Genomic DNA, 26,219 nt, shown 5'->3' with positions numbered 1-26,219 from the left:
TTTATAATGAAAGTATATCTAAAATGAAAATTTGTCTCGACATGAAGATCAAGTGTTCAATAAGGACAAATCTTACGATGATATTATAAAAAATTGTTATTGAGTATCCAATAGTGTTTATATAATCAAAATTTATCAAGCTAATTTTTCATGTAGATTGGAGATATTGAAAATGAATACAAATGGTCAAACAATAATGTTATAAAACGATAGTCTGAAGTACCATTTTTTATATGTTCAATGCTCTCATTGTATTGATAATAGTGAATCATACAATACATCATGCTTTATAAAATTGTTGGTGACATCTAAAGCATGAGAATGCAATTGAATTTTATTGCTATCTTGATACACATCAATAAAATTTGTTGTCTTTGTTGATAATTTACTATTGATAAATAATATTGAATGTTTCAAATTTGAGTTATAAAATGATGTTCAAATAAGAGGAGCAAAATATTCACTGTTGTAACACCCCTCACCTGATGTGAAGAATAATCAAGAATTCAATTAGGCACTCTCTACCGCTACATTTGAGAAGTTAATTTTCAGCATTAGATTGCATCGTTTCAAAGATCTTAAGTGATGATTACTTGAGGGGAGTAAATTAACACTACATTTTTCTTTTAAAGTTGTGATATACTGTGTATCAAAGGATTATGTACTTTTTTTTCCTTCACTAGTTTTTTGTCCTACAGGATTTTTCCTAGTAAAGTTTTTAATGAGGCATATCCTTTATACAATGAACATCCAATGGGGATTGTTACGAATGCTATTAATGAGATGTTCATTATAATCAATCTTTCACCTTTCATCTTCTTCTACTTTTCATCTTTCATCTTTTTGTAACTCATTTCCTATTTATGTATTAGAAAATGAGGAATCTTCTTATATGCATAGGAGTATACTACTTGTAATGATGATAGGAAAGAAGAAAATTGCAATAAAATCCCTCTTATTCTCATCTATTATTCTTGTGTTCTTTGCAGTATTATTATTGTTGTTATTATTATTACTATTATCATTATTATTATTATTATTATTATTATTATTATTATTATTATTATTATATAAAACAACTTATAGCGCAGCTACCCCAATGTTAGAACTAATCTAGGTTATCCGTCCAGACTCGAAGTTCCGCTTAAAAAGTGAAAATGTTTGAATAAAAATATAAGCTCGAAAATTTAACTTAAACAAAAAAAAGTTAAAACTCATCATCTAAACAGACCGAACCTCAAGTACAAACCTTTTCCCCTGCTATTGTTTGCTTCTATTTGCTACTGTTTTACAGTTATTTATTACCACTTCGTTATTATTTTATTGTTATTATTTAGATATTCAATTACTCTTGTTTTATTGCTAATTCTTCTTTTACCATTTTAGAAGTATTTGTTTGGATATTTATGTTAATATCTTTAGTATATTTATTATATTTTTAAAATTTACTTTTAGATAAAATTTAATACGATAGACCAAATCAAGCTCGAATTTAATTTTTCTTTTTATCTGAACCAGTATCTTTTTATCTGAACCGGTTTAAGCAGAATTTTAAGTCTACTTTTCAAACTTAAAAAAGATACTTAATAGTTGACATCGACCCAAACTCGACAATAGTCAGATCTACCCAATATACACTCGCGCGAGCTTCAAGATGGCAGATGCAGCAACAGCCTGAGTGGAGCAACACCACCACATCACTGCCGTTTTTTAGCCAATGGCTTTCTTTTTCTCCAGTCCCACAACCCCTCATTTTAGAATCTTCTATTTTTTCCCCTCATTTTTAAGTTTTTTTTTTTTTTAAGGTTGACCGGTTTTCTTTAGGTTTGGGCCAAACAAAACATAAAAAACCAGTTCAATCAATGGTTTCTGAGTTGGTATACCGACCGGACGATTCGATTTAACCAACATTGATCTTAGTGCCGAAGATATAAGTACAAATACATGAATACAACGTACAGTGCAGAATTTACATTATGAAATTAGCTCACTATGATTACTTACTCGCATCTCTATTTAAACCGATCGAGGTCAAAAGGAATCATATATAACCTCTTTTTTCTTTTTGAAGATTATATAACCCCAATTCGCGTTTATACTTATCGGCTAGAACACATCTGATACGTAAGGCTAACATAAATTGAATCTTCCATATCGATACCAAATGAGAAAACAGAATAATGTCTTGCTCAGGGGAGGAATGGATTGTGAGAAGGGTATGCCTCTTTTTGCTTTCTATAAGCCCTGAGAAGATTAATAAACTCACTATTTAGACCCCTAATAAAACGTGTTATATTCAGTAAAAAGAAAGGAAAACAGAACCAATTATCGTCATCAAGCTGTTGGTTACCTGGTTGCATTTAATCCCCCAAGTCCAACAGTTCCCAGAACTATAAGAAGGAAAGGAATCTGAATCAAACCACGGTTTCTTCTTCCCCCATGAGCCTTTGGTACTCCCGTTCTGACGACATGTGAATATGTAGCTATAGAAGAAACACAATATCTAACTCACAAACCAAAGAAATAAAATATAGTTGTCAATACTTTTCGAACAAGAAGCTACCTGAGTACGAACCTCCTCTTCCTGAACCTGTGACAATCATTGAGATGAACTTGAATAGCATGTCAAAATAACTGTACTTATTAATGTAACTAGTAAGAAGATAGAAGGATCCAAAATCAGGTTTGCAAACTCAATTCTATTAAGTTATGTTCAAGAGTATTGGGATCCACATCGGATTGATTAATCCTTAACCAGTTTCTGGCCAGTAGATCTATACTCCTTAGATTCAATCCCATTGAGTAGAAACCTAGGATTCACGATAAAACCAATTTAATAAAGCAGACAAAATAGGTAGATAGAATCAACTTATCAAACACTAAAAAAGAAGGTTTAGTGAGGATGCAAAGAAGAGACTAGGATGTAAGCTCGACAGTGACGGTACCAATTGTAGCAATAGATGCAGTTACGTGTACTGACCTACTAGATCCAATCCATCTGCTGGGAATTGGGATTTACAGTAACAAATGACTAATCTAATCAAAGAGAAGAAAAGAGAAGCCAAGTGCCAACCATCATCAAGATATCACAATTTGTAATATAGTAAATCCATGTACTTCAACGAATCCTTTAACAGAAGATGGGACATAAAATGGGCACACAAAATGAAGCAAGGTATAAGCTAGATAGTACCAAATCTAGTGAAAGACGCTGACAAATGGGCTCACTACTAAAGAATTGGCATCAAAAGTAAATTTTGAAATAATATTAGTTACATATTAATAGGTCAATTTTTGTTGTTAGTTCTTGTACTAGGCAAAAGCTACAAACTTAATCCCTATACTTCAATTAGTTAAAGTCCATGTACTTCTCTAATTTTAAAATCTCATTCCCAACTCAAAGGGTAATACTTAAGTCCATTAAATCAAATTCAGTAATTATTCCTGTCCTACGAGTAAGCTAAGGATTTAACTATCATTATCCAATTTGATCATTTTTAGATTTTATACTTTTTGACTTTTGAAATTTCAGTTTTGACTCAACCGATAACCGATGCCACATAAAACTTTGGAAATAACAAAATTTAACATAACGAATTTATCGGCTACAGTTTGGGATAAGACTGAAACATCAAAATTCAAAAAGCAGAGAAACTAAAAATAGCCAAATGAGAATACAGACTTAACCCGCAACTTACACATAATCCAGAGACTAATAGCATATTTTGATCCACCTTCATAACTATATATGCCACTACAAATTACAATGCAAGTCTTTGACAACATCAAATTATATATTTTTCCTGGAAATAGGTATTTCATGGCTTACTCTAAGTTTGATGAGCCACAAAGAGAAGATTAACTAATCCGTCGAACCACCATCAAGAAAATCAAGACTGTCATCGTCAGTGGTAACACCTATGGTAGCAGCAATAACACCCAATGCTTCAATCAAACCAGCTAATTGACCTTTTTTTATGTGTTTTTTCTTCACTGTTGAGTTCATCCATATCATATCCATAAAATTGTTGAACATCATTATAAGTGATCTCCTAAATCTGGAAAAATAATTCAAGAATAGCATTAAAAATGGGAAAATTTTCAAATCAAAATACATATTTCTTAAGACTTGATTAATGAAAATAATTTAACTGGGAAAGAATGGAACCTCATCTTCTTGCATTGCTTGCTTCTCTGCCTCCACAGGCCAGTCATCATCTAATACACTTCCTAACATGGAACTGTCAAAGGAAACCAACTCATCAAGGCTTATTTTCTGAGACAAACAGCTGTTTCATTCGCTGTGAACCTGATGAAAGGCACTCAAGGTATGCTCACATTTGATTCACGAACATGTATAGCATAGCACGTTTATCGCAATTCTTTGCAGCTCTAAGCAACTTATCCCATGTTGTTGCCACCATGAAGCTAATGAAGAAAGAGCAAATCGTCATACCCCTCAGATATCCAGCTCTCTTACTTTTACTACTCAAATCATTGCACAAGTCTTTAAATCAATCCTGAGCTAATTATCAAAACTTAAGTAACAAGTGAGTCTAGATCCAACAAGGCATCAATGCAAATAGGATCCAATCAAAGTTGCCATAACGTGCTAAGCGTGAACATAGCACGCTAGATTAAAATCATATCTAGTAGTCCCCGCAAATATGTATATTATATCTTTATCTAGGTGTGATTAGTCACCTAGATGAATCTACCCTTTAAGTGATCTTAAGCTTAACAAAAGTACCCTAAAAGGAATAAGTTCTAGTCTACATTATCAGAACTAGGTTCAGGAATTCAATTGCATGTGGAAGAAGAACAAGCAACTTCATAACACCTATCTAAAAGATAGTGTACCTAGTTTTGTTTTACCTTAAATTGGTCGTTTATCTAAATGGTCTTATCTTTTAATCTTGTTTTAATTTCAAAATTATTGAAAATAGCCTTTAGGTCTCTCTTCCATTGTTTTGTAAAAGTTCTGCTAAAAGATATTTCCTCACCTCAAGTATTCAAGAAAGACCATTCTTTCCTCAAGGAGATTCCTTTGTTGGAATATTTAATGTTTATGAAAATAGTTAAATTTGATCAAAACTATTATTTACTAGAAAAATTATCATATTGCATTCAAAAGATAATTTAAACTTTAACATTGAAAATAATATCTCTAAGTCACTTCCACCATTCTTGAGAATTTTTGAGAGAATTCCCTTAAAATAAAAAAAAACAAAGGAATCACCGATCTGTGTACACTCAAATAGCTTAATAAAAAAAATGATTTGCTCATTAAAATTTTGAAAGAAATCTAATTAAAAATAGACCATTAATGTTGAAGGGCAGCCCTCTAAATCACTTCTTCCACCATTATCACCTAGAAATTTGCAAACCTGTTGCAAGCATTGGTCTCGAAATAATTTTTTTGCCAAGAATGTATTCAGAGTCACGACACCATTCCTTTCGCATCACAACACCTGAACGGTTTGGACAAAATTAATTCACACATAAATTACCCACCAACCTCCGCCTCCATTAACACATTTGACCACAGCCCAGTCATTCAAAACTAGCCTTTCTCTCAGTTTAACTTCTCCAAACTCATTTTTCTACAAGCTTTCTCAAGGACTTCATAAGGAGCATCAAGATTTTCCAGGTTTTCTTGGATTTGTTGGGTAAGAATGTCTTTAGTTTTTGGCACTTCTATTACTTGCTCTTTGAATTTCTCTTGAGTGTGGTTTTATTGTGGTAGTTTTTTTTTAGGTTCCATTACTTTCTCTTTGAACTCGACTGTGTTTTTATTGTGGTAGTTCTCTTTTTGTTTTTATAGGTTTAGAGAACCAAAACCTTGATTTTGTGATTTTCATTGTTGAAATATTATGGGCTGGTCAAGACTTGGAATGAAAATCCTAGAAATCTCGTCTGACTTTTAACAATTTAAGGCTGAAGTGTGATGATTTTTACCGATGGTCTAACCTTAAGTTTCTGCAACCTAAAATACAGGTAACTGATTTTCTTCTCCTCACCGGATTTCTCACTACTAATCAAGTGGCCAACGCACACAGGTGTTGGAAACTTTAATGTTTTGTTTAGTTTCTGAAAATATTTCTGATTTTTGTTTTCTATTTTCATTTTTAAAAGATAATTTTCATTTTCTATATTTTGAAAGTTGAAGAACACATTTGATAAATAATAATAAAATTTGTTCTCAATAATGAACAAATAAAAACACATTTGGTACCTATTTTGCCAATAATAGAAACATAAGACATAAAATAAAAGCATTGAATCAGGGTAATATATTTGATATTCAAAACTATTAGCAAAAAATATTTTTACATTTATGAGTTTGATCTAGGATCAACTCATTTAAATTTAAAATTCTTGTTTTCAACAATTTCAATTTGACTTTTACAAAGCATTTTTAGTAAAAGTAATGAAAACAACTTTTATTATTTTCTAATTTTCAACTACTTTTATTTTTATTTTTAATAATCATTTTAACATTTTCAACAAAACAAGCTTTCTTTAATATTTTCATTTTCCAAGAAAACAAAATGATCTCTATTCCTTGTAACCAAATGGAGCCTAAAGTTACCAAAATATTCTCAAAAACTAAGCAAAAACCAAAACTCAAAAAAAAAAAAAAAACTCTATTTTTGTTGTGATTCTAGTTCTGACCTCTTTGTCTTCTATGTGTCCCAAGTACCAAGTAACCGAGACTCACCTACCTATTTATTGCAAAATTCCTAGAATCCTAAATTAAGTTAACCTGGAATTTTGATTCTAGCTTATTTATCCCAACTTTTTTATTCTAGCCTAATCTAAATAAAATTCAAACCAAGCTACATTATTTAAAAAAAAAATTCATTCTTTTTATATGTTTTTTTCTTTTTTTTTTATGACTTCTAAAAAACTAAATTAAAAATAAGCTAAAAATACATAAGCTCAAACTAAAACAGTGATGCAAAGTCATATTGTTAGCCAAGGGGACAGCAGAAAGAGGCAAGGACAGATACTCTCCTATCTTCTAAGTTTAGACAACAAGCTATTATGTCTCCACAAAATGTGCTACCTTTGGAGAACATTAAACAAGAGATTTCTTCCCATGTTAGACTATCTATTGAGTTTGCAAACCATGATTTCTTGGAAAACTCAATATTTTCTCAAGAAGTCAGGAGAATTACCAGACTGTAGACAAGTATAAGCTTCAGCAATCTGCAAAAAATGCACATCTTTAGGTTATATTTGTCACAACCGTAAATGCAGTTGGAACTATTTTTAAACTGCAGAATACAGGATTAAAGGTATCCACACAATTATCGCATTCAGTGCTCCCAGATGAAAGAAATATTTCATATTCAGGTACAATAAATGAAATAAACTAACTGGAAAAACTTAATATTAATACTGCATCGGTTACTTGTTTTCCAGTATGTTGGCTCTTGTCAAGAATGGCAACCTCCAGAAAACGTACCATAATTTAGAAAGTATATGGCTCAAAAGGCCAGTCTAGAATGATAAGTTTCTGTGAAGGTTAGGTAACTTATTCCAAATAAAAACTACCGTTTGTTAAGACTAAACCTAGTCTTTACCAGGTAAATTTCAGTTTATCTCTCAAATCCAAGGTTAGACTTAACATGTTCAGCAGTTAGAAATCCAAAAAACTCACGAAAGAATATAAACGTACTGCCAGATCTGATTACTCACCAGAACATACTATTCTAAATCGCTGCTTGCACCATGAACTTAACCAAAACATGATACAAACCCCCAAGCAATCTAGCTCCCTCCAAAGAATTCAAATAGCAAAAAGAATCAAGAAAGACTCCCCAAGTATATTTTAGATAGAGTGGAATTACTAACAGTCACAAAACTGCTCTAAGCTAATATCTCTCAACCCTAACATTGTAAAAATGCTTAGCTTGTTCAAATCAACCTCTAAAATGCTTAAGCTTGTCTCAACACGCTTCAACAGTTCCTTTTCAGATCCCTAATGATCGCATCACTAGTAAGCCAGTACCCATATAACAACAATTCAAACCTGGCCCCGACGAAGATGTGCATTCCAATCAAAGAATATATTAGAAAACGGGTGAAAGTTTTAAAGGCACATCGATGCTTACCAACTTAAACTTAGACTCCGCCGAATGCTTTTCGTGAACTGGAAACAAGTCAGGATGCGATTCCCATACTTTCTTTCTATAAGCTGCTTTAATCTAAAATTCCAAATAAAAAACCATAAAAGAAATTAATAAAATATACAACTTCATAAACAAAGAAGAAAAAATCGAGAAATTTTGTTAGTCTAACTGATTTGAAGAAAGCAATCAAGGCCACAATCTCCAAAAGGAAAACAACTCGATTTATCAATTTCAATCCAAGTCAACAACCAAAAACAATGAGATTTAAAAAACCCCTAAAACAATCAAAGTTAAGAGCAAAATAAAATAAAATAAAAATGAAAAACTGAATGAAATTTGAAAAAGAAAGAAAAAACCTGAGAAGGAGAAGGGCGAGAATTAGGGGGGAAGCCTAGCAGGAGTCTCGCTTCATCACCTTGCATTTCTGTGATTTAATTGGGCTGAGCTTTTCTTTGCTGGGCACTTAATTTTTTAATTAAGTGAAGCGTGGGCTTAATGCTAGTGCGTGTCAACAGGTAACTAATAAAGCGTGGCAAAGCGAAATCTACACGAGCGCGGCATTCGTAAGTGTTTTATTTAAACAAACTTTTTATCCCGTCCCATGTAAGATTATTTATATGTTTTAAAAAATTGTTAAATATATTTTAAAAAATACATCTTAAAATTATTTGTCAAATTATTAACTATTATTTTATCTATAATGAAAAATAATATAGATATTATTTATATTATAAATGTATATCAAATAATAAAAAGAAATCAATTAAAAAAGTATTATGCAAATAAATAAATTTGTAAGTTTTAATAAAAGAACGTAAAAGGCTAAATTATGTAAAAATATCGATTTAAAAAAAATAATTGAGTGATTAGACCGATTTCTGGTATACTTATCGGAATAGGTCAATTTTAGAGAGAATGTGAGTGAAAACGGTCCAGTTGGGCGTGCTTTCCTGCACAATCAGCAGAAAACGCGTCTAGCTGGACGTTTTTTCACCTAACGGTAACCTCCACCAACAGCCATAAAAAAACAACTAGTTTTATTTCTATATAAACTCGGATCCTTTCCTCATCTTTTCATTCAAATCCAATTATCTCAATTCTCTTAAGAATTTAGTTTTAAAATTTTAATTAAAATTCTCTCAAGTTCGTCTTGATTTAATTTTGTTTTTCGATTTTTATTCATTTTAATTCAATTTTGGAATGGCAAATACTCTTATTCGTTTCGATGACAACCACGTTTCCGCATTTCAATTGCAAATGGGAAGACAATATTTCTAATATTTCTAATTTTAAGTTTATTATTAAGTTGCTAAAAAGATTAAAATTTATTTGTTCTTTTTGTTTTTTTATAATCAAGTTGAAGATCGAATTTTGGAGACATATATACACAATCTATATTTGAGGCCATCACGTATGATTGTCAAAAGATGCGGGATTTTTGCACGTGTCCCGTATGCTCGGGGGTGTAAATTGGACCCCATACTTATCAATGTGTTGGTGGAAGGATAAGGACCCGAGACACGCACATTTCATCTTCCATGTGGTGAGTGTACAATCACACTCGAGGACGTTCAATTACAACTCAATTTATCAGTAGATGGGCCAGTCGTTACGAGATCAGTTGTCGTTGGCGATTGGAGCAGCATTTGCTAGCAACTATTAGGCAAGGTGCCGAACAAGTTTTTTAGTAGCCGGATAAAGATGAAATGGTTGCAAGAAAATTTCCAAAATCTCCACGAGAGTTCAAGTCCCCTTGAAAGAGAACAATACGCCTTAGCACACATCCTGAGGTTAATTGGAGTTGTTCTAATGCCCGGTAGATCTCAAACTGTAACATCCTCAAAACCCCCTTGGTCGTAAATAATATAAGATAAAGTTTTAGTGAAATACGGTATAAGATCAAAGAAAATGAAAGTTGGAAGATATCAAAAGAGAGTTAAATCAAGAATCATGACATAATGTATAATTGATTTCTCGATAAAATGAGAAAATGATATGAAGATGATAAAAGACAAAATTGAGGATTATTAAAAATAATAATAATTAAGAAGTAGGTTTTAGTATATTGATTTAAAGTAAGGACTAAATTGTAAATATGTGAAAAGTTTTTGGCTCAAGTGTAAATATTCAAAATTTAGGGGATCAAAGTGTAAAAAAATAAGAAAGTTGAAGGATCAAAAGTGAAAATAATTCAATTTACTATGATATGGAATTGACATGTAGGGACCAAATTGAATAGGTGAAGAATTATGAGGGACTAAATCGTAATTTTACCAAATTCAGTGATGATTCAAGGATGGAATTTTAAAAGATCATAAAGGGCAAAATGGTCAATTAGAAAAAGAGAGAACTCTAGAAGGCAATGATGATGTTGGAGATATTTTGATGATATTTTATAATTATTTAATTAGATAAATAGTAATTTATTAATATTTTAATGAGATATTTTAATAATATTTTATTTAAAATAGCTAGTATAAAAGGAGAGAAAGATGAAAAAAAAAGAAAGAAAGGGAGAGGATCCTCCATCTTTCCAACGTGAGTGAGGGGGAGAGAAGAAGAAAACTTTGTTGTCTTTATAATTTGGTCCTTCCACCAAAAATCCACCATTTTCACCTATAATTTCAAGGAATTTTCACAATCACCAAGAGAGAAAAGTGATAAGGAGACTATGAAGAACAAGAAAATCACCTTGGATTCAAGAAAATGGAAGTTGGAGGAGAGAGAAAATCAAGTTAAAGTTTGAAATCAGTAGGACAAGGTAAGAACATCAATATTTCAATATATTTTTAAGTTTGATATTATTAAAAAAAAGCATAAAATTAATGTTAAAGTAGAGTTTTCTTATATAAGGTTTTATGTTCTTAATATGTTAGTGAAGAGAAATAAGAGGAAATGATGTGAAATATTGTAGAGAAAGGAAAGGAGGTGTTATAAACTTGGTTATTAACATTTTGCACTAAAACAGCTTTTGTACAACAAGAGTAGTCTAACTTTAAAAATTCACCAAAATTGTAGAAATTGAATTAGAGGTTAATTAAAGTATGAAATTAAATCATATTGAGTCTAGTTTTACATAGAAAAATGATGTAAGCAAAATAATTTCATATTATGAGATATATGAATTTTTGTGAGACAAGGTCGATTGATTTTGGGTTCCCTGTTCTAACTTTGAAAAATCATCAAAATTGTAAAAAAAGATTAGGGGTTTAAATTTATATTTTTAAATTTTTAATGAGTATATTTTCAAGAGAAACAAATTGAAACATCATCCAAACCCTGTACTAAGAGATAATTAATTTTTAGTAAAGAGAAGGTCGAAGCTGTCAAACAGCAGAACAAGGACAAATTTGAAGAATTTACAGTACTTATTGGCTAAGTCATAAATTCTAAAATTTTTATGGTAAAAAGATATTTGAGTCTAGTTTCAAAAAAATCAAGCGGATCTTAATTTAGAATTCTTTAGCTCAAGATATAAATAATTTAGTGACTATGACTCAAGTGGACAACTTTGATATGAACACATAAGTAAATAGTGGAATTATAGATAATGTTTCATATAAGCATGTTATATACTAAAAGCTAAAGATTCTAACAAATATATACATAAAGGATGTGGAATGGAGAGGAGGAGGAGGAAAACAATATATGAATATATATATATATATATATATAGTAGATGAATTTGAAATATTTCAATATGGTTGTAGGTGATGGAATGATTGATACATATAAGTATGTTTAAACAATTAATAACATAATAAGTGAATAATTGTTAATTGATGTGAATTCTTTGTTAAAATTTTATGAAGAATTAAATTGATTGGCACAATTTAGAAATAAATGTGAAATATACATAAAATAGGTAAACTAATTTTGCAAGTGGAAGTCCTTCAATGGTCTTATTTATAAAATTTTAATATTTGTGTTAATTTTATAAACTTTGTTATCTTTAATTGAATATCATGTTTTAATGAGCTCCTTTAACTCATAATTAGTTCTATTGTAAATTCAATTATTACTAAAATGAGTTAATGATCTACATTAATTAAATAATATGATAAATTGATCTGAAATTTCCAGTAGTTGCTTCTACAACGAATGTGACATCCTGATGCCTTAACTCGACGATCAAGTCGAGTATGGGGGTGTTGCACAAACTTTTACACTTAAGGTGGTTGCTACAACTTATCGACTTGAAAGAAGCAAGTCGACTTAGTTAGGGGTTAGCCATGTTGGTGACGTATCGAAAGATGTATCGGGTGACGCGACCACGAAAAATTAAAATTGGTGGTTGCGTACTCCTTCTGTAATCATGGGCATGGTCCCGGCTACCATTTTTATGTTCCTAACCCAACTACCCTTATACTTTCTCACTCGTAACAAGGTAAAATCAATTCTATCATATAATCATCATAATATTATTTAATTAGGCTGATTTTCGAAAGAAAAAAAAACATTATTTGAATAGATGGAACCATAGCTCGAGTTATGTGGGACTACTAGTGTAATACTCGGGTATCTTTATTGACTCAAAATTTAAAGAAAGTTAGGACTAAATTGAAAGATTTAGCAAATTGTCTGACTTCACCGGGGAATTCAAAAATTTTAGTGGCCAAATTTCAATCAGTTGGATTTCAAACCTGGTTCGATTAGGATGGAACTGACTAGTTCCAAAGTAGGAGACAAAATAATTAAGGATGAATAGTAGAGATGGCTGATGAAAATCGTGTTAAAGGTGTATATATATAGGAGTGTGTGGAGATAGAATTTTCTTAATTCTGTTTACCAAAACGCTCGTTTCTCCTTCCGACCAGTCAGAGTATGGTCTAAAATGACGTGAATGTAACGCAGAGCTAGGGGTAGGCAGCGAGCCTTGGACTGGTTTGGGTTGTATGAAGTGGCAAACTCAGAAATGTCAAACCAATAGAGAGGGGTTGGTCGATGGATGTGCCGTAGGAGGGTGGAGAACTCGAACGTAGCCAAGAAGTCATCAGAATATATGCTGAGAGCGACTCTTAATCCCGTAATTTTCAAATACCGAGTTACGCTCCCAAGACGAAATGAGATTTCTCGAGGTCCATCCCCAGACAATATCACGGTCTGTAGGAAAAATGTAGAGCAAAACTCTAAAGTAAGCTCAATATACATCAGCTCCACGATCGCAAAGAACCGTTCCCACAATGTCGTGTCCAATAAAGTATGAACCTATGATGATAGACCCATTGTTTGAAGGGTTGTTCAGTCAATACACCGATCCAAACCCAATGATCTGTCTTTCAGATATTGGTACTTCTCTTCATGAGGTGGATGATTGAATGTGAAGTATCTGTGTCGAGTGGTTGTAGTTTGAGAGGACAAAGATGAGGTCCCAATAACCTTTTGTTTCTTGGACTGAACGAGTATTTTACTCTTATCTCGTGTGTTCGACATTATGTACCTGAAAGACAGATGACAACTAGATATATGAGCACCAATACAAATTAATATAACAAATGAACATTGGAAAATATGAAACACAATAGATCAAGTTCAATTTACCGCATAATGAAAACTGACTCACTAACTAAGATTTAAATAATTCAAAAAAAAATAACAAAACAAAATCTAATACTATTGTAATAACCAACTTAGCAGAATAAAAATAGAAATAACAATATGAATAATAATATAATAAAACAAATATAATAATAATAAAATATGATAATAAAAATAAATAAAACAAAAAAGAAAAGGATAAGGACAAATAGTAGTAGGGGTATACGAAAATGGTGGTCGGGGAAGTAGAGAGGATGTGGATGGTTATGGGTGAAGATGGGTGGTTGGGCCGGCGAAGAGAAGATAAAGGAAATTGAGGGAAAAAGAATAGTGATGAGCGTGGAGAGATGGCGAGGGGAAAGTGTTGGTTTGTGAATGAGGGAGAGATAGAGTGAGGACGACGGCGGCGTGTGTGTGTATGTGATGGAGGAGATGGTAGTTGGCAAAGAGGGGCGGTGGTGTGACAAGGCTTTCAACGTTTGGAAGAAGATGATAAGAGGTGTCCGGCGTCGTGGGGAGTAGATGGCCTAGAATGAAAAAACGATTGTAGGGTTTAGGGTAGAAAGGAACAAAAAATAAAATAAAATCCTTAGCTTTAAAGAGGATACACGGCCATGTGCTAGGCCAAATGGGTCATACTGCCGTGTGGTCAGGCCGTTTATCACTCTGTGACTGTGTGTCCCATAAAAAAACTTTCAAGCTTTAATCCAATTTTCACACGGCCTATGACACGATTGTAGGGTTTGCTGCTCTACTCTACAGAGCCAGCCGCATAAAAAATGTGAAGAGCCTGTGTCGAATCTGAACCCGTAAAAACAATAGAGACTATAGAAGTGAACCGTGCCCTCTTCTTCCCACCTACAATAGTCATGGGATGATCCTTAAGAGACTTGGAAAAGTCAACCATGACGGTAGATCTATCATCCGCGTTGGAGCTATCATTTAGATCCCCGTATGGCTATTCCCGTCCAAATTGAGGCTCAAATTAGTACTGACTAATTGCACAAAAATCGAAGTAGACGGTTGTGATATAGTAGCATTGGTTGGAATCGACAATCCCTCAGATCACGGTACCCGCTCCACAGGCACATTACGAAGCCAAACACTACACTGCGCCTGAAGTCGGTGTGGCATTGCCCTTAAGGACATGTCCCATCCCATTGAAACCTTTTTCGTGGCAAGGGTCAACCGAAGGGGGCAAAAGTTCTCACAACGACCTAGTTTTCCACAGAAGAAGCAAAAAATTGTCAGTCATTTGTACTGAAAATAGGCATAGACAAAGTGGTGGGGAGACAAAGCAAGACGCTTTTTTTGCTCAAACGGAATCCGGACATCCACAAAAACCCGTATTCGCAAGCACTGCTGCAAACCAAAACCAAGAGCAGTGGAATAGTAGTCCAGAAATATTCCAAGAAAATTCCCAATTTGCCTGGCCAAATGGTCATTCTAGAACCCAAAATGAAGGTCGTGAACTTGAACCCAAAAATCAACATAACACAGCAAGACTTGAAAAAGGTCCTCCCTCGTTACCAATCGATGAAACACCAGTAAGTGGTTGTTAAAGGTCTAAGGGTTGCCCTGAATAACCCTTCTGCATAAAACCAAAAGAGGAAACGCTTCTCCCCCAAATTAGAAATAGAAATACCCCCAATTGGGTGCCATAAATTCGCCATGGTGGATCGCATTTCCTTAAAACAGACAACACTAGCCATTAGAAACAACCCATCAAATTGAAATCAAACTTGGCCGCAAGTTTCGAAGCACCAGGAGGAACCGACCACACGTCATTCTCATCATTATAAAGAGTGAGACCTGCAATCTCATCTTCCATAAACAAATTAATGAGCCAAGAATAAAAACAAACCGCAGCAAAACCACAAAAAACACAGACTTCAAATAGAGAAACCCAACAACACGTGCCAAGAGGCAGATAGAAAAAACTAAAAACCTCTTTTTCTTATAACATTATAAAAGTAACGAGGAATAAAGTCATAAAATAAAAGAATGAAGTTTTAATGAAATACAATAATATGAAAAAAGAAATTAAGGATTATGTTAGAAAATAAAAAAGATAGAGCAACTTTAATTAAAAGTCTAAAGCACTGAGGGGTTTATATTGCAATATCCCCCTCCTCATTCGTTTTGAAAAGAAAATAGGCAAATTTTCTTCTTTTTCTTTTCATATTCATTTAGACAGGCTCCTCTTCCAAATTTTATTTATTTATTTTTTCATTTACAGGTCCCTTTCATATGCTTCCTTCTTCTTTATTGATATATTTTTCTCTTTTTATTTTAATTATATTTTTCATTTTTCTTTCATTTTATTTTTCCAATTTGGTGTTCTAATCAATTTTAACCAATCAAACTTCGACCTAGAAATTAAATTGTATCATTTCGATTTTAGTGCCCGAAAATTAAAAAGTCATTAGAGAAAATTCTTAAATTTATTTCTTTTGCCCGATCTAGTTTTACTTTATTATATATGTTTTAAATATGAGGTTTTGGGTTTGTGTATATTTTATTTTATTTTTAGGGTAATGTAAACCAACAACCACTCAATTTTGATTAAAATAACAAAACATTCACTAACGTTGTCGAAAAGTGATAAATCAATTATCCACTAACATTTTCCGTTATAGGCCTAACAGGACAAGTCACATGGCCCGTTAACTAGCATGTTAGACATGACCAGCTAGAAAAAGAAGAGAAAAAGAAGAAAGGAAGATCACAATGGGTATCTTAGAACTCATTCTATTAACCTCTACAAATCGGTCATGTTCGCTTCCCGCTTCAATCGTCTCATCCCTGTTAACTTCGCTTCCCGCTTCAACCTCTTTCAACTCCTTTTTTTTTTCAAAAAACTTCAAAAACTTTGAATTTGTTCTTCTCTTAACCACACCATCATCAACCTCTCCCAACACTAATCACCACCACTATCTAGTTAACCAACCGCCATACATCACCACCACTGTCAAATCCAAACCCCCTCACAACCACTCAATTTACCATTGCCACCATAAACACATCCTCACCACACCCTTAGCAACCAAAAAATTCACACCAACAACAACACAAAAAATACAAAATGAAAAAAAAAAACTCCAAAGGAAAACCAAGTGGAAGCCTGCAACGGAGAAAAAGGAAACAAAATCAAAGAAAGAAGAAACAAAATATAAATAAATAAAAGAAATAAGAGGAACATTAAGGTTAGTTTTAAGGTCTTGGGTCGTCATATCAAAAATCTAAATGGTAGGAATGTAGAAGAGGTCGCAAAAAACAACATACCTTGGAATCAGACTGATTCGATGGTTGGATTTCGAGATCGGGCAAGGAGAAGTTCAAACGTTCAAGCATAGATTCGAGTAGTTTGGGGAAATTTTTGGAGAATCAGACTCTGGATTCATGTTCAAAGCGTCAAAAAGAGACTAGATAAGAGTTTGGAGTTTTCCAACCACCGCTGGCAAGCCGGCGCGACAGTCCGACGTCGATTTTTGGGTTTTTTGATTGTTGTGTCTGGGTTGCTTCAGAATGGAAAAAAATTGAAGGTACAAAGAAGGGAGAAGAGAACATTAAAGAAAAAAAAAAGAAGTTTTGGTTGTATTTGTTTAGAAAATTAATAATAACAACTAAAAAAAAAGAAAATTTTGATGGTGGGATCATGTCCAACTTGGCAGCCTAACGGACCACGTCAGCTGTCTGTTACGTTTTCGTGTGACTAATTTGTCACTTTCATAAAATTTAGTGACTAAACTGTAACTTATCAAAGTTTAATGAATGATTTATTTCACTTTTAACTTGTAATATATATTTATATGATTGGATAAGAAAGGGCCAAAAGTCTTTCCTATTTTAGTAAAGTTCTTTATTTCTCTCAGCAAAACAGGACTTGATAGTGTACCGAATTCATTCGCCATGAATAACCTCGATCATTGTTTGCAGGACGGTCTCAATGTTGATGGCCATAATGGTTGATTTTGGCAACGGGTTTTCCAAGCTTGGAGATTCCCTGGTTTCAATTAGGCTTAGGAATATTTGTCGCGGGAGACTTACAAATTTCATTTTAATCTTTCCTGGAAGGATTGAAAAACAACAATCTTCCAACAAACCTCAGAAACTGAATCAATACTACTCAGTCATTATGTCATTGTATGTTTTTTTTTTTTACTTTTATTTTGTGTAAAAGTTAGTCGGAAATTTTCATGAATTTATTTTAGTTTTATTGTTTTTTTTCTTTCATTTGTAGTATCACTTTTATGGATAAAAAAGTGACAAGTTTGCCTTTTAGCTCTTAAGTTGCCTAATAAAAAGTGACACGTCAAGTTCTTTCATAAGAAATCTTTGTAAGAACTTTTTCTTTTAAATATTGAAATAAGTCTAATTGCCACTCTAGTAAACTTCTTTTACAATAAAATTAATTACAAACCATGGATAGTGAAATTTGATGATAGTATTTTATCATAAAAATGGGGTCTCGACTAGATCATGTTGTCAAGAGAACAATTAAGCGTCTCATTGTCACTTAGAATATCTTGATCTAGTATCCCCAGTATTATGCATCGCCAATATGTGATGCAGCTAAGAGAGAAATGAAAAAAGGTGACGAGATTAGAAGAGTTAAAGAAGTTAAGGTTTATTAAGAGAATGTCCAAGGACTTGTCATTGCTTCCTCAAGTGGCTGTTGCAAATGATACTAGGATTGGATTGATTGGTGCACTGGGCTTAATGTGACGATGATTTCAGTAAGAAATTAATTTCCCCTTGCTTTCATCGTCCTTTTTGGATTGATAGAGTTTATTTCTGAAAAATTAGTTCATAGTTGCTCTTTGGTTTATAACAACAATTGCCGCAAATATTTAAAATAAATATTGAATAAAACTTATATGTAAGTATATGTGCTTGTGTTGTTTTGTTAAAGCCATTTTGGAGAAATCAGAATCATCATCTTTCTCTTCCTCTTCTGAGGTCGACTGACAGAGAATATGGGGAGGTAGTTGACATGAAAACTCCAACAAGTAATGCTTTGAGACCACCACAAGACATGGAAGGCCAACGGTGACAGAGGAAGCATCACTGGCTAAGTCACTATTGGATCTGATTTGGAAGTGAATGTGACAGTACTTCAATATTCAAATGGCTTCAAGGATGGTGAAAAAAGTATCAGCAAGCATTATGGAAGGAGGATCAACCAAGAAGGGTGAAGTTTGCATTGGTGGCAAGTGCAAGATGCTGGGAGCTGCTGCTTTGTTAGACACGTTTGAGCGTAAGGTTGATGTAGAGACTACTGTTGTCGTGTGTAAAGACTGCTCCAAATGTTAAGGGTCTTGAACTCTCCTAGTGGAACTCCAACTGAAGCAAAAATAAAGTTGCACCCTGTTACACTTGGGATTAAGCAAACATGCACCAGTGTTGGGTTGATATAAAAAAATAATATGAATATCTGATGCTCTTTTCTCGAGTCTTTGGTCTCTCGTTGATGGTGTGCTAAATCCACATATTCATGTGCTTTATTTTATAAACTTTTGGACACGATGCTACTAATTTTAGTGTTTATTACTTAAATTTTATGTAGGAGATGGTTCACATGAAGATTTGGGTATGGGCACAAGAATTTGACATACAAAGACTTTTTAGACTACAGCTCTTGGGTATGACTTGAATTTGCAGACAGAGTGTTATTTTATCATGTTATAAACTGGTGTGCATCTGGCTGTAGTGATCAGGAGCTACCAAGAGTCTTTCTCTGTCAAAAACTGCAGAAGATTACTAGAAATTTTCAGAAATGACGCTTAATTTATGAAGAGGAATAGGAGTTAATTTTCATATCATCATAAATTTTAAAGACTTTGTCCTCCATCCCAGTTGAAGCTGTGTTGAATTCATTGAACCTGGACCGTACGTGGTTGGAACTGGAAGCTAATTGAACCCAGCCTTATCTGCACTCACAAATGACGAGCATGGAAGTAAGCTTTAATTTAGTGCCAAGTTGATGAAAACGTGTGGAAAAATGCTCACAACGTAGACAGGCAGACAGGGCTTGATGCTAATTGGTTGTTAACTTAAATGTTCCTACTTATTGTTTAGCTGCTGCAGTCTGCATCATAATTATTTAGTAAGGGACGCAACTGAAAATATCTTTTATTTTTGGTACGTAGCAGACAGAAATAATATCGAACAGTTGAAAGATGAAAGCATATAATAGCCAACAGGATTGGACTTTATTCCATTCCCACGCTTTCAATTTACTTCAAGAACGCCCCTTTTCATATTTCAGAGAACTCCATTCAGTGTAGATAAATAAAGCCAAAAACAAAAACAAAAACTGGGAGATGAGAGAGTGAAAGTTGGGTGGTTTAGGGGTAAAGGTCAATACTTCTTCATGACCAAAACCTTTCCTATACAAATTATAATAACCTTTTCTTTTTTCTTTTTTAATTAGTGAACCCAACCTCTTCAATTTGTTTTTGGATTTATCATCTAAAACGTTGTTACCAATTTTGGATTCTTGCTTCACTAAGCTGTTGGTAAAGCAAATTTAAATTATATCATTGCTATTTTTTTTTTATTTTGTGTCATTAAATACCTATATTTTTTATTTAAAAGTTTGGTCCATGCGTCCAATTTTACCAGTTAGAGCTGTTGACATGACAATTATAGAAAAGGTTTACCTTTACATATTTTATTTTCAATTTTAAATATTTTTATTATAATACTTCTTGGTTTTTTAAATAGTTTTTAAAAATTTTAGGATTTCTATTAAAATAAGAAACAAAAATTTTAATTTTTAATACACATTTAAAGAGTAAGGACCAAATTGATAAAAACATAAACATTTAGAGCTAAATTTTATTTTAGCTTTTAATAAACTAAAATTTTAAATAAAAAAACTCAACAAAATATAAGCACTTAATTTTAAATTTCAAAAGAATTAATATATTTAAAGCAATCAAATATTAACCCTCTATTTTCAATCAATATCATATATATTGTGATCATGATATTTATACAATTATTTTAATCATTTTACTAAGTTAGTATCATGGTGATATCAAAAATATTTTCTTATATACAAATTAAATTATATTTTTTTGAAAGTAATTTTGTCTTTTATATAATATATCAATAAAAATTTAATGATAATGAGATTTAAACTCAAAACAAATAAACAGTTAATTAATTTTTAATAATATACTAAGATGAAGTATGGCTGAATCTAAAGTGGAGATTTAGGCGAAGGATTATTATTAAAAGTTTAATAATATAAGGCAAAGGTTTGGCAAATTAAAGAAAAATTGTATACATTAGGACGAAGACAGCCTCAATTTGTAACTAACTTCTAGTTTGAAACAAATATTAATTAAACATAGAAAAGCTAATTAATATTACTTTGCCATATATAATCCTGCAAAAGTACTGGTGAATCTCTTAATAACTTATTTAATTTATATGTACGAAAAAACAAAATCATCTCCAACACAAAAAAAAAAATTGTTTGTCCACCAATTCATTCTTACACCCCACTCTATCCTTTCACTATGCTTAAACTGCATGTGGTAACATATATAATATTCTCCACAGTATAAAAAAAGGATATATATATATATAGCCATCTTTAGATTAAGTATCAGATCCTGAAACCCTTTCTTAAGGCTATAAACATGGGGAATTGATTGAAACTAGTGCAAGGCCGATTGAACCACTCACCAACCATCAAATAGACTGTTGTTCATCAAAAGAGCTTCTATGAAATTTCTTCTATATATAGCCCTGAGGTGTAACAAGATTCAACCCGCACGTCAAACCTTGCTCTGTATATTAATTCTACCATGGTCTCGTCATATTGAATTGTCTGGAACTACCACTTAATATGATCATAAATGATAGATGCATGGGCTCCTTCCTCTCCAACGGCCTACTTATATACCTAGCATTAGCAAAAGCTTATGCAAAAACAAGTGAAAATTTATCCAAAACCCTGAGCATGCATGCCAAGACCCAAAATTTAATTAATCACCCTGGCTTGTTTGTGCATGCCTTTGAGGAGAATGTGGTGCATGACTGTTGAATCTGTGGTGATCCTGGAAGGGCAGGCGCACCCACCCCATTCGAGGAATTGTTATTCTCATCATTGTTATTACTACTGTTTCCCTGGTTTCTTGGTGGCCCCATAATTGTCGAAATGGCTGCTGCTAATGCTGCGGTGAAATTCGGATCAGAAGCAATGGCTGCTGTAACTGTTTCCACCATGGAAGCTGGACGTTGCCCTAACTGCATTGCCGGTGATGCAGTAGATAACTTGGGAGGACCGAACATAGGGTTCCCTAAAAGCTGCGGATAACCGTGCAAAGGTAATGGGAATGAAGCAGCGGAAGGCGGGGGACGTAACAACTGAACGGCATTTGGGCCCTGAGTTAAGTCAAGGGTTATGGTGGGAAAGGGGGCGGAGGCGGAGAGGGTGGCCATTGATGATGCATAAGGTAAGGAAGGGTAGTAGGCAGAGGTTGGTAGGCCATCCTTACTTTTGGTTGAACCTGATAGTAACATGGCGGCCGCAGCTGACGTCGTGTTAGCCATAGCTGTGGCTGCTGGTGGGAGAGGATGATTGTGGTTTCCCTCGTATGTTGTGATGAGAATGCTTTTATCGTCGGCACATCTTTGCACCTGCTTACGGACTGGGCAGCCAACAGCCATGGTGCAACGGTAGTAAGCTCGAGGACAAGGGTTACCCTTTGCCATCTTTTGACCATATTTCCTCCATTGACAACCATCGCTTATCTGAACCAAACCAAGAAATATAATTAGATCCACCCTAAGTCCTGCAATTACAAAGCTGAAACAAAATTATACAACTCACCAAGGGAGCTTCTGATCTGGCTCTAACCGACACCCTGGCCTTCCTAAAAGGACCTTCAGAGACTTGGTCTTCATTCTTTGACTGATCTATCTTCGGACTCTTGAGTGATCCCCAACTCTGAGATGTTTGATCAGTACCATCTTCAATAGAAACCTGCTTTCCCGGCATATTTTGAACCATTCGATGGTCGTATTCCTTTGAAACAATTTCTATAGTATTTTCGGGAGATGCTGACAACTCTTGCGTCTTGTCGTCAGACCCAGAAGGCTCGTTGACATCTAATGCGGCCGAAGGCCGTGGGTCCATGAATTGTTGGACTGACATTATGGTACTCGCCATCCCATTTACTGCATCCTTCTGCTTGGAAACCAAACTCTTTCATTAGCCTTAACCAATTTCCTCCATCAATAATATCAAGCGGCAGCATACATTTTTTTTATTATGTAAATTTAATCTTTCACAAAATTAAGAAGTTAAATTAAGCCTTTTATCATATGGGATCTTGTAAACAAGTACAGTGCACACGAGGGGTTTGGAAAAGAGGCTAAAAGGTTGAGCTAACGCCGCCTATTCTATCGTAGTCTTGACTCTATATCGTTTACTAGGACAACTGGTGGCACACATGCTGAATCATTTATATTGGGGGATCCATTTGTTTATGAATTTAATGAAGCTTTCACTTTGAAATAGATAGGATAGATAGAAGGGTTTCCGAACTTCAATGTGGCTTTGCGTGATAATCATAATAATAATAATAATAAAAGTACAAACCTTTGATTAGCAAAGATATATTACGAATAAGATATTGAATAAAAGATTATACGGGATCAAGGGAGCACACATTCCAATTCAATTGAAGCACGTTAACCAATTTCTTTTATGTATTAAAAAAGAAATATATTTACATTGAAACAAAAACTCTCCGCTCTAATTTTTACCCAGGTAGTAAACCGGTGATGATGATGTAATCAAATAAGGCATGTTTGAAGATAAATCGTACCTGGTCTTGTTGATTTCTGTGGGCCTGTTTTTGCAACGCCATTAATAGTTGACCTTGTAGTTCATTGTAGTTTTTGGTAATCTGATCCAACATGCTTCTTAGTCTCCGATTCTCTTCGTTTAACTTTTCTAACTCCATTTTGAGAGCACTCTCCTGAAAACCCCAGGTTTTCTTAACGAGTTTAAACTCAAAAATCAAAAGGAAAATTAAACCAGAAAACAGTTCCATGTAAACAAACAAACTTACTTGAGCTTTGGGTTTCTCTTCATTTGTTGCCCTTGAAACTCCGGGGCTTGAACTGAGAAGATTTAATCCAATCTGAAGCAGGTAGCATATATTAAGTCAATGATAAGTAAACTCAAATTTCCATAATACTTCCAACCAGAACCGTATGTATATCACCGGATAGGTTAAATGAAAAACATAAACAAAGAAGAAAGGGAAATTAAATAAATAAAATAAGTTGGGATGATGATTCAAAACCTTACGTTTACACTCGAATCAATAAAAGAAGATGATCCATTATTATTAGTGTTGCCCTCTTGATGATGATGATGATGATGATGATCATGTGATTGATATTGAGAAGAAAAGAAATCCATCTCCTTGATGTGTGGCTCAACATGATCCCTAGAATCGTCAAGGGTACGATCGGCCACACCAGAATTCTGCCGGAGGGAGTCACCGGAGTGTAAGAACGTTAGTTCTCGACTGTGCTGCTTCTCCATGACTAAAAGAAAGGAAAAAAAAAAAAAGAAGAAAGAGAGAGAGAGAAGGGGGAGAGGAGTAGTTATATAGCTTTTTCAAGCTTTCAACAAGAAAGGAGTAATTACAGTAGTAGAGTTATATATAAGAGTAATAATAATTCCCAAAAAGAGCAATGGCTTTAAGGGGTGGCCCAGAAAGAAAAATTATTAAAGGAGATATTAGAGAGAAAGGGTAAGCGAAGACCAGCCGTTTTTCTCGCGGGAGATATGACGTAACAGTTGATGCAGAGGGAGACGTGGCGTTCCCTGGGTGAGGTAGCACAGAGGGAGGAGTGAAACGGTGGGGGAGAAAAGGACGGGAGGAGACGGAACGCTGTTAAAGTTAACGGATTGGGGATTTGATCATTTTTACTCTTTTATTACTTGTGGTACAGATGGATAGGCCACTCGGTTGCCAAGTGGGGGACGTCGTGTTGAGGTCAAGGCAGTTGACCCACGCCTGATTCTGAATCTGACGGTGGTTATTTTAAGGATAAAAAAAAGGTCTAGCTACTCGACATTACCTAATACCACACACTTATGCTACCTTCTTAGTCGTCTCTCTTTACCCGTAATTTATTTTCACCATTAATCATTTTTATTATGTATTAGGTTTAATTCTGCCTCCAGACCCTGTACCCTTTGAATTTTTAAAATTTAGTCATTATATTTTAATTTTTAAGAATTTAGTCCTTTCTATTTCTCTTATTTAAAAAATTAAAGTCCAATAGACAACATTGTTAATAATCTTCCATTAAGTTTGAATATGTAGCATTCTATTATTCAAATTGATAATACATATTTAAATTTAATGTAAATCAATTAACTAAAAATGTTGTTAATCGCCAACAACCTCTTAACCTAGTGGCATGAGAGCTTGGGTTCAATCCCTAACAACCTCACTCCTACCTCCAATTATCAAAAATAGATAATGTTGTTAATTAAATTTTAATTTTTGAATCAAATAAGTAAATGACTATTCTTGTATAATTAAAAGTAAACGGGCTAAATTTCAAAAGTTTAAAGAGCATAAGAACTAAGGGTAGAACAAAACTTATATGGAGGTAACACGATTCGAACCCGTGTTTGACAAGAATTGTAATCACGACTAAATACAAGACAAAACAAACTTATATGTATTAGTAATATCTATATTAGATGGTTTTAAAAATATAATAAAATCTTAATAATAATTTCCACTAGTATGTGAAGATGGGGAAATTGGGCAGAAGAAAATTCATAAGGGATGAGCAGATAATTTTGACTCCTACTTAGGCTTTCACTCGCAAGATGATTTCAATAGAAAGAGCACATTAGTATTATTATTATTGCAAATTTCCACAATATGGTTTCTTGCTTCTTTCCACAATTGCTTTGCTTTTATCTTATCTCTTTTAAAAACGATTTGTTGGGTATGTAATGGGTCAAGATTAATTTTAGCTTCTTTTTCTGGTTAAGATTTATTTTTGTTTTAGCTTTTTTTAAAGAAAAATACCTCTATTGAAGATGTTTATGACCAAAAAAAAAAAAAAAGAATCATATACTCAGAAGAAAATGCAAATATATTTATTAATAACTTTATTTTTATGGGAAGATATTTAAGATAGAGGGCAAAGTATAGCAGTCTTAAAAATGCTGGTTGACAAAGTTGTGATGGTATATACAGATCAATGTAATTGATTGCCTAGAAACATATATATCTTAACGTTGAGCAATAAAGATGAGAATGGATTCCAATAGGGATGGTTAAAGTGTTTTTATTCATTAGCAATAAATGTGTTTTAATTTCTCAAGTCATTTTAATATTTTATATTTAATTACATATTTCTTAATCTTGACGAGTTCAAAGAAGACCTCTGGGAAGAGGAAAAAATAATTGAAACGTGCTAAGAAGTAGACTATATTTAAAAACAAAATAAATAAATAAAATTGAGCATTGCTATGTA

At 33.4% G+C, this 26,219-nt stretch overlaps 2 protein-coding genes across 2 annotated transcripts; both read right to left on the bottom strand.

Moving 5' to 3' along the window:
• Nucleotides 1-1,899: 1,899 nt before the first annotated feature.
• Nucleotides 1,900-8,642, bottom strand: LOC105795160 (uncharacterized). Its single transcript, XM_012624667.2, has 6 exons — nucleotides 8,495-8,642; nucleotides 8,121-8,213; nucleotides 7,182-7,212; nucleotides 2,564-2,590; nucleotides 2,351-2,483; nucleotides 1,900-2,244 (listed from the first exon to the last, which is right to left on the bottom strand). Exons 1-6 carry the CDS (start codon nucleotides 8,558-8,560, stop codon nucleotides 2,190-2,192), a joined length of 405 nt encoding a protein of 134 aa, XP_012480121.1. The 5' UTR covers nucleotides 8,561-8,642; the 3' UTR covers nucleotides 1,900-2,189.
• A 12,448-nt stretch (nucleotides 8,643-21,090) lies between these two features.
• LOC105795181 (probable WRKY transcription factor 47) lies at nucleotides 21,091-24,348 on the bottom strand. Its single transcript, XM_012624697.2, has 5 exons — nucleotides 24,016-24,348; nucleotides 23,774-23,845; nucleotides 23,528-23,680; nucleotides 22,528-22,884; nucleotides 21,091-22,448 (listed from the first exon to the last, which is right to left on the bottom strand). The coding sequence occupies exons 1-5, from the start codon at nucleotides 24,253-24,255 to the stop codon at nucleotides 21,684-21,686; spliced, it is 1,587 nt and encodes a 528-aa protein (XP_012480151.1). The 5' UTR covers nucleotides 24,256-24,348; the 3' UTR covers nucleotides 21,091-21,683.
• Nucleotides 24,349-26,219: the final 1,871 nt, after the last annotated feature.

Source organism: Gossypium raimondii, chromosome 7 (assembly GCF_025698545.1).
Source record: "Gossypium raimondii isolate GPD5lz chromosome 7, ASM2569854v1, whole genome shotgun sequence".
Lineage (NCBI taxonomy): Eukaryota > Viridiplantae > Streptophyta > Magnoliopsida > Malvales > Malvaceae > Gossypium > Gossypium raimondii.
This window is presented reverse-complemented; position numbering and strand designations above follow the sequence as displayed.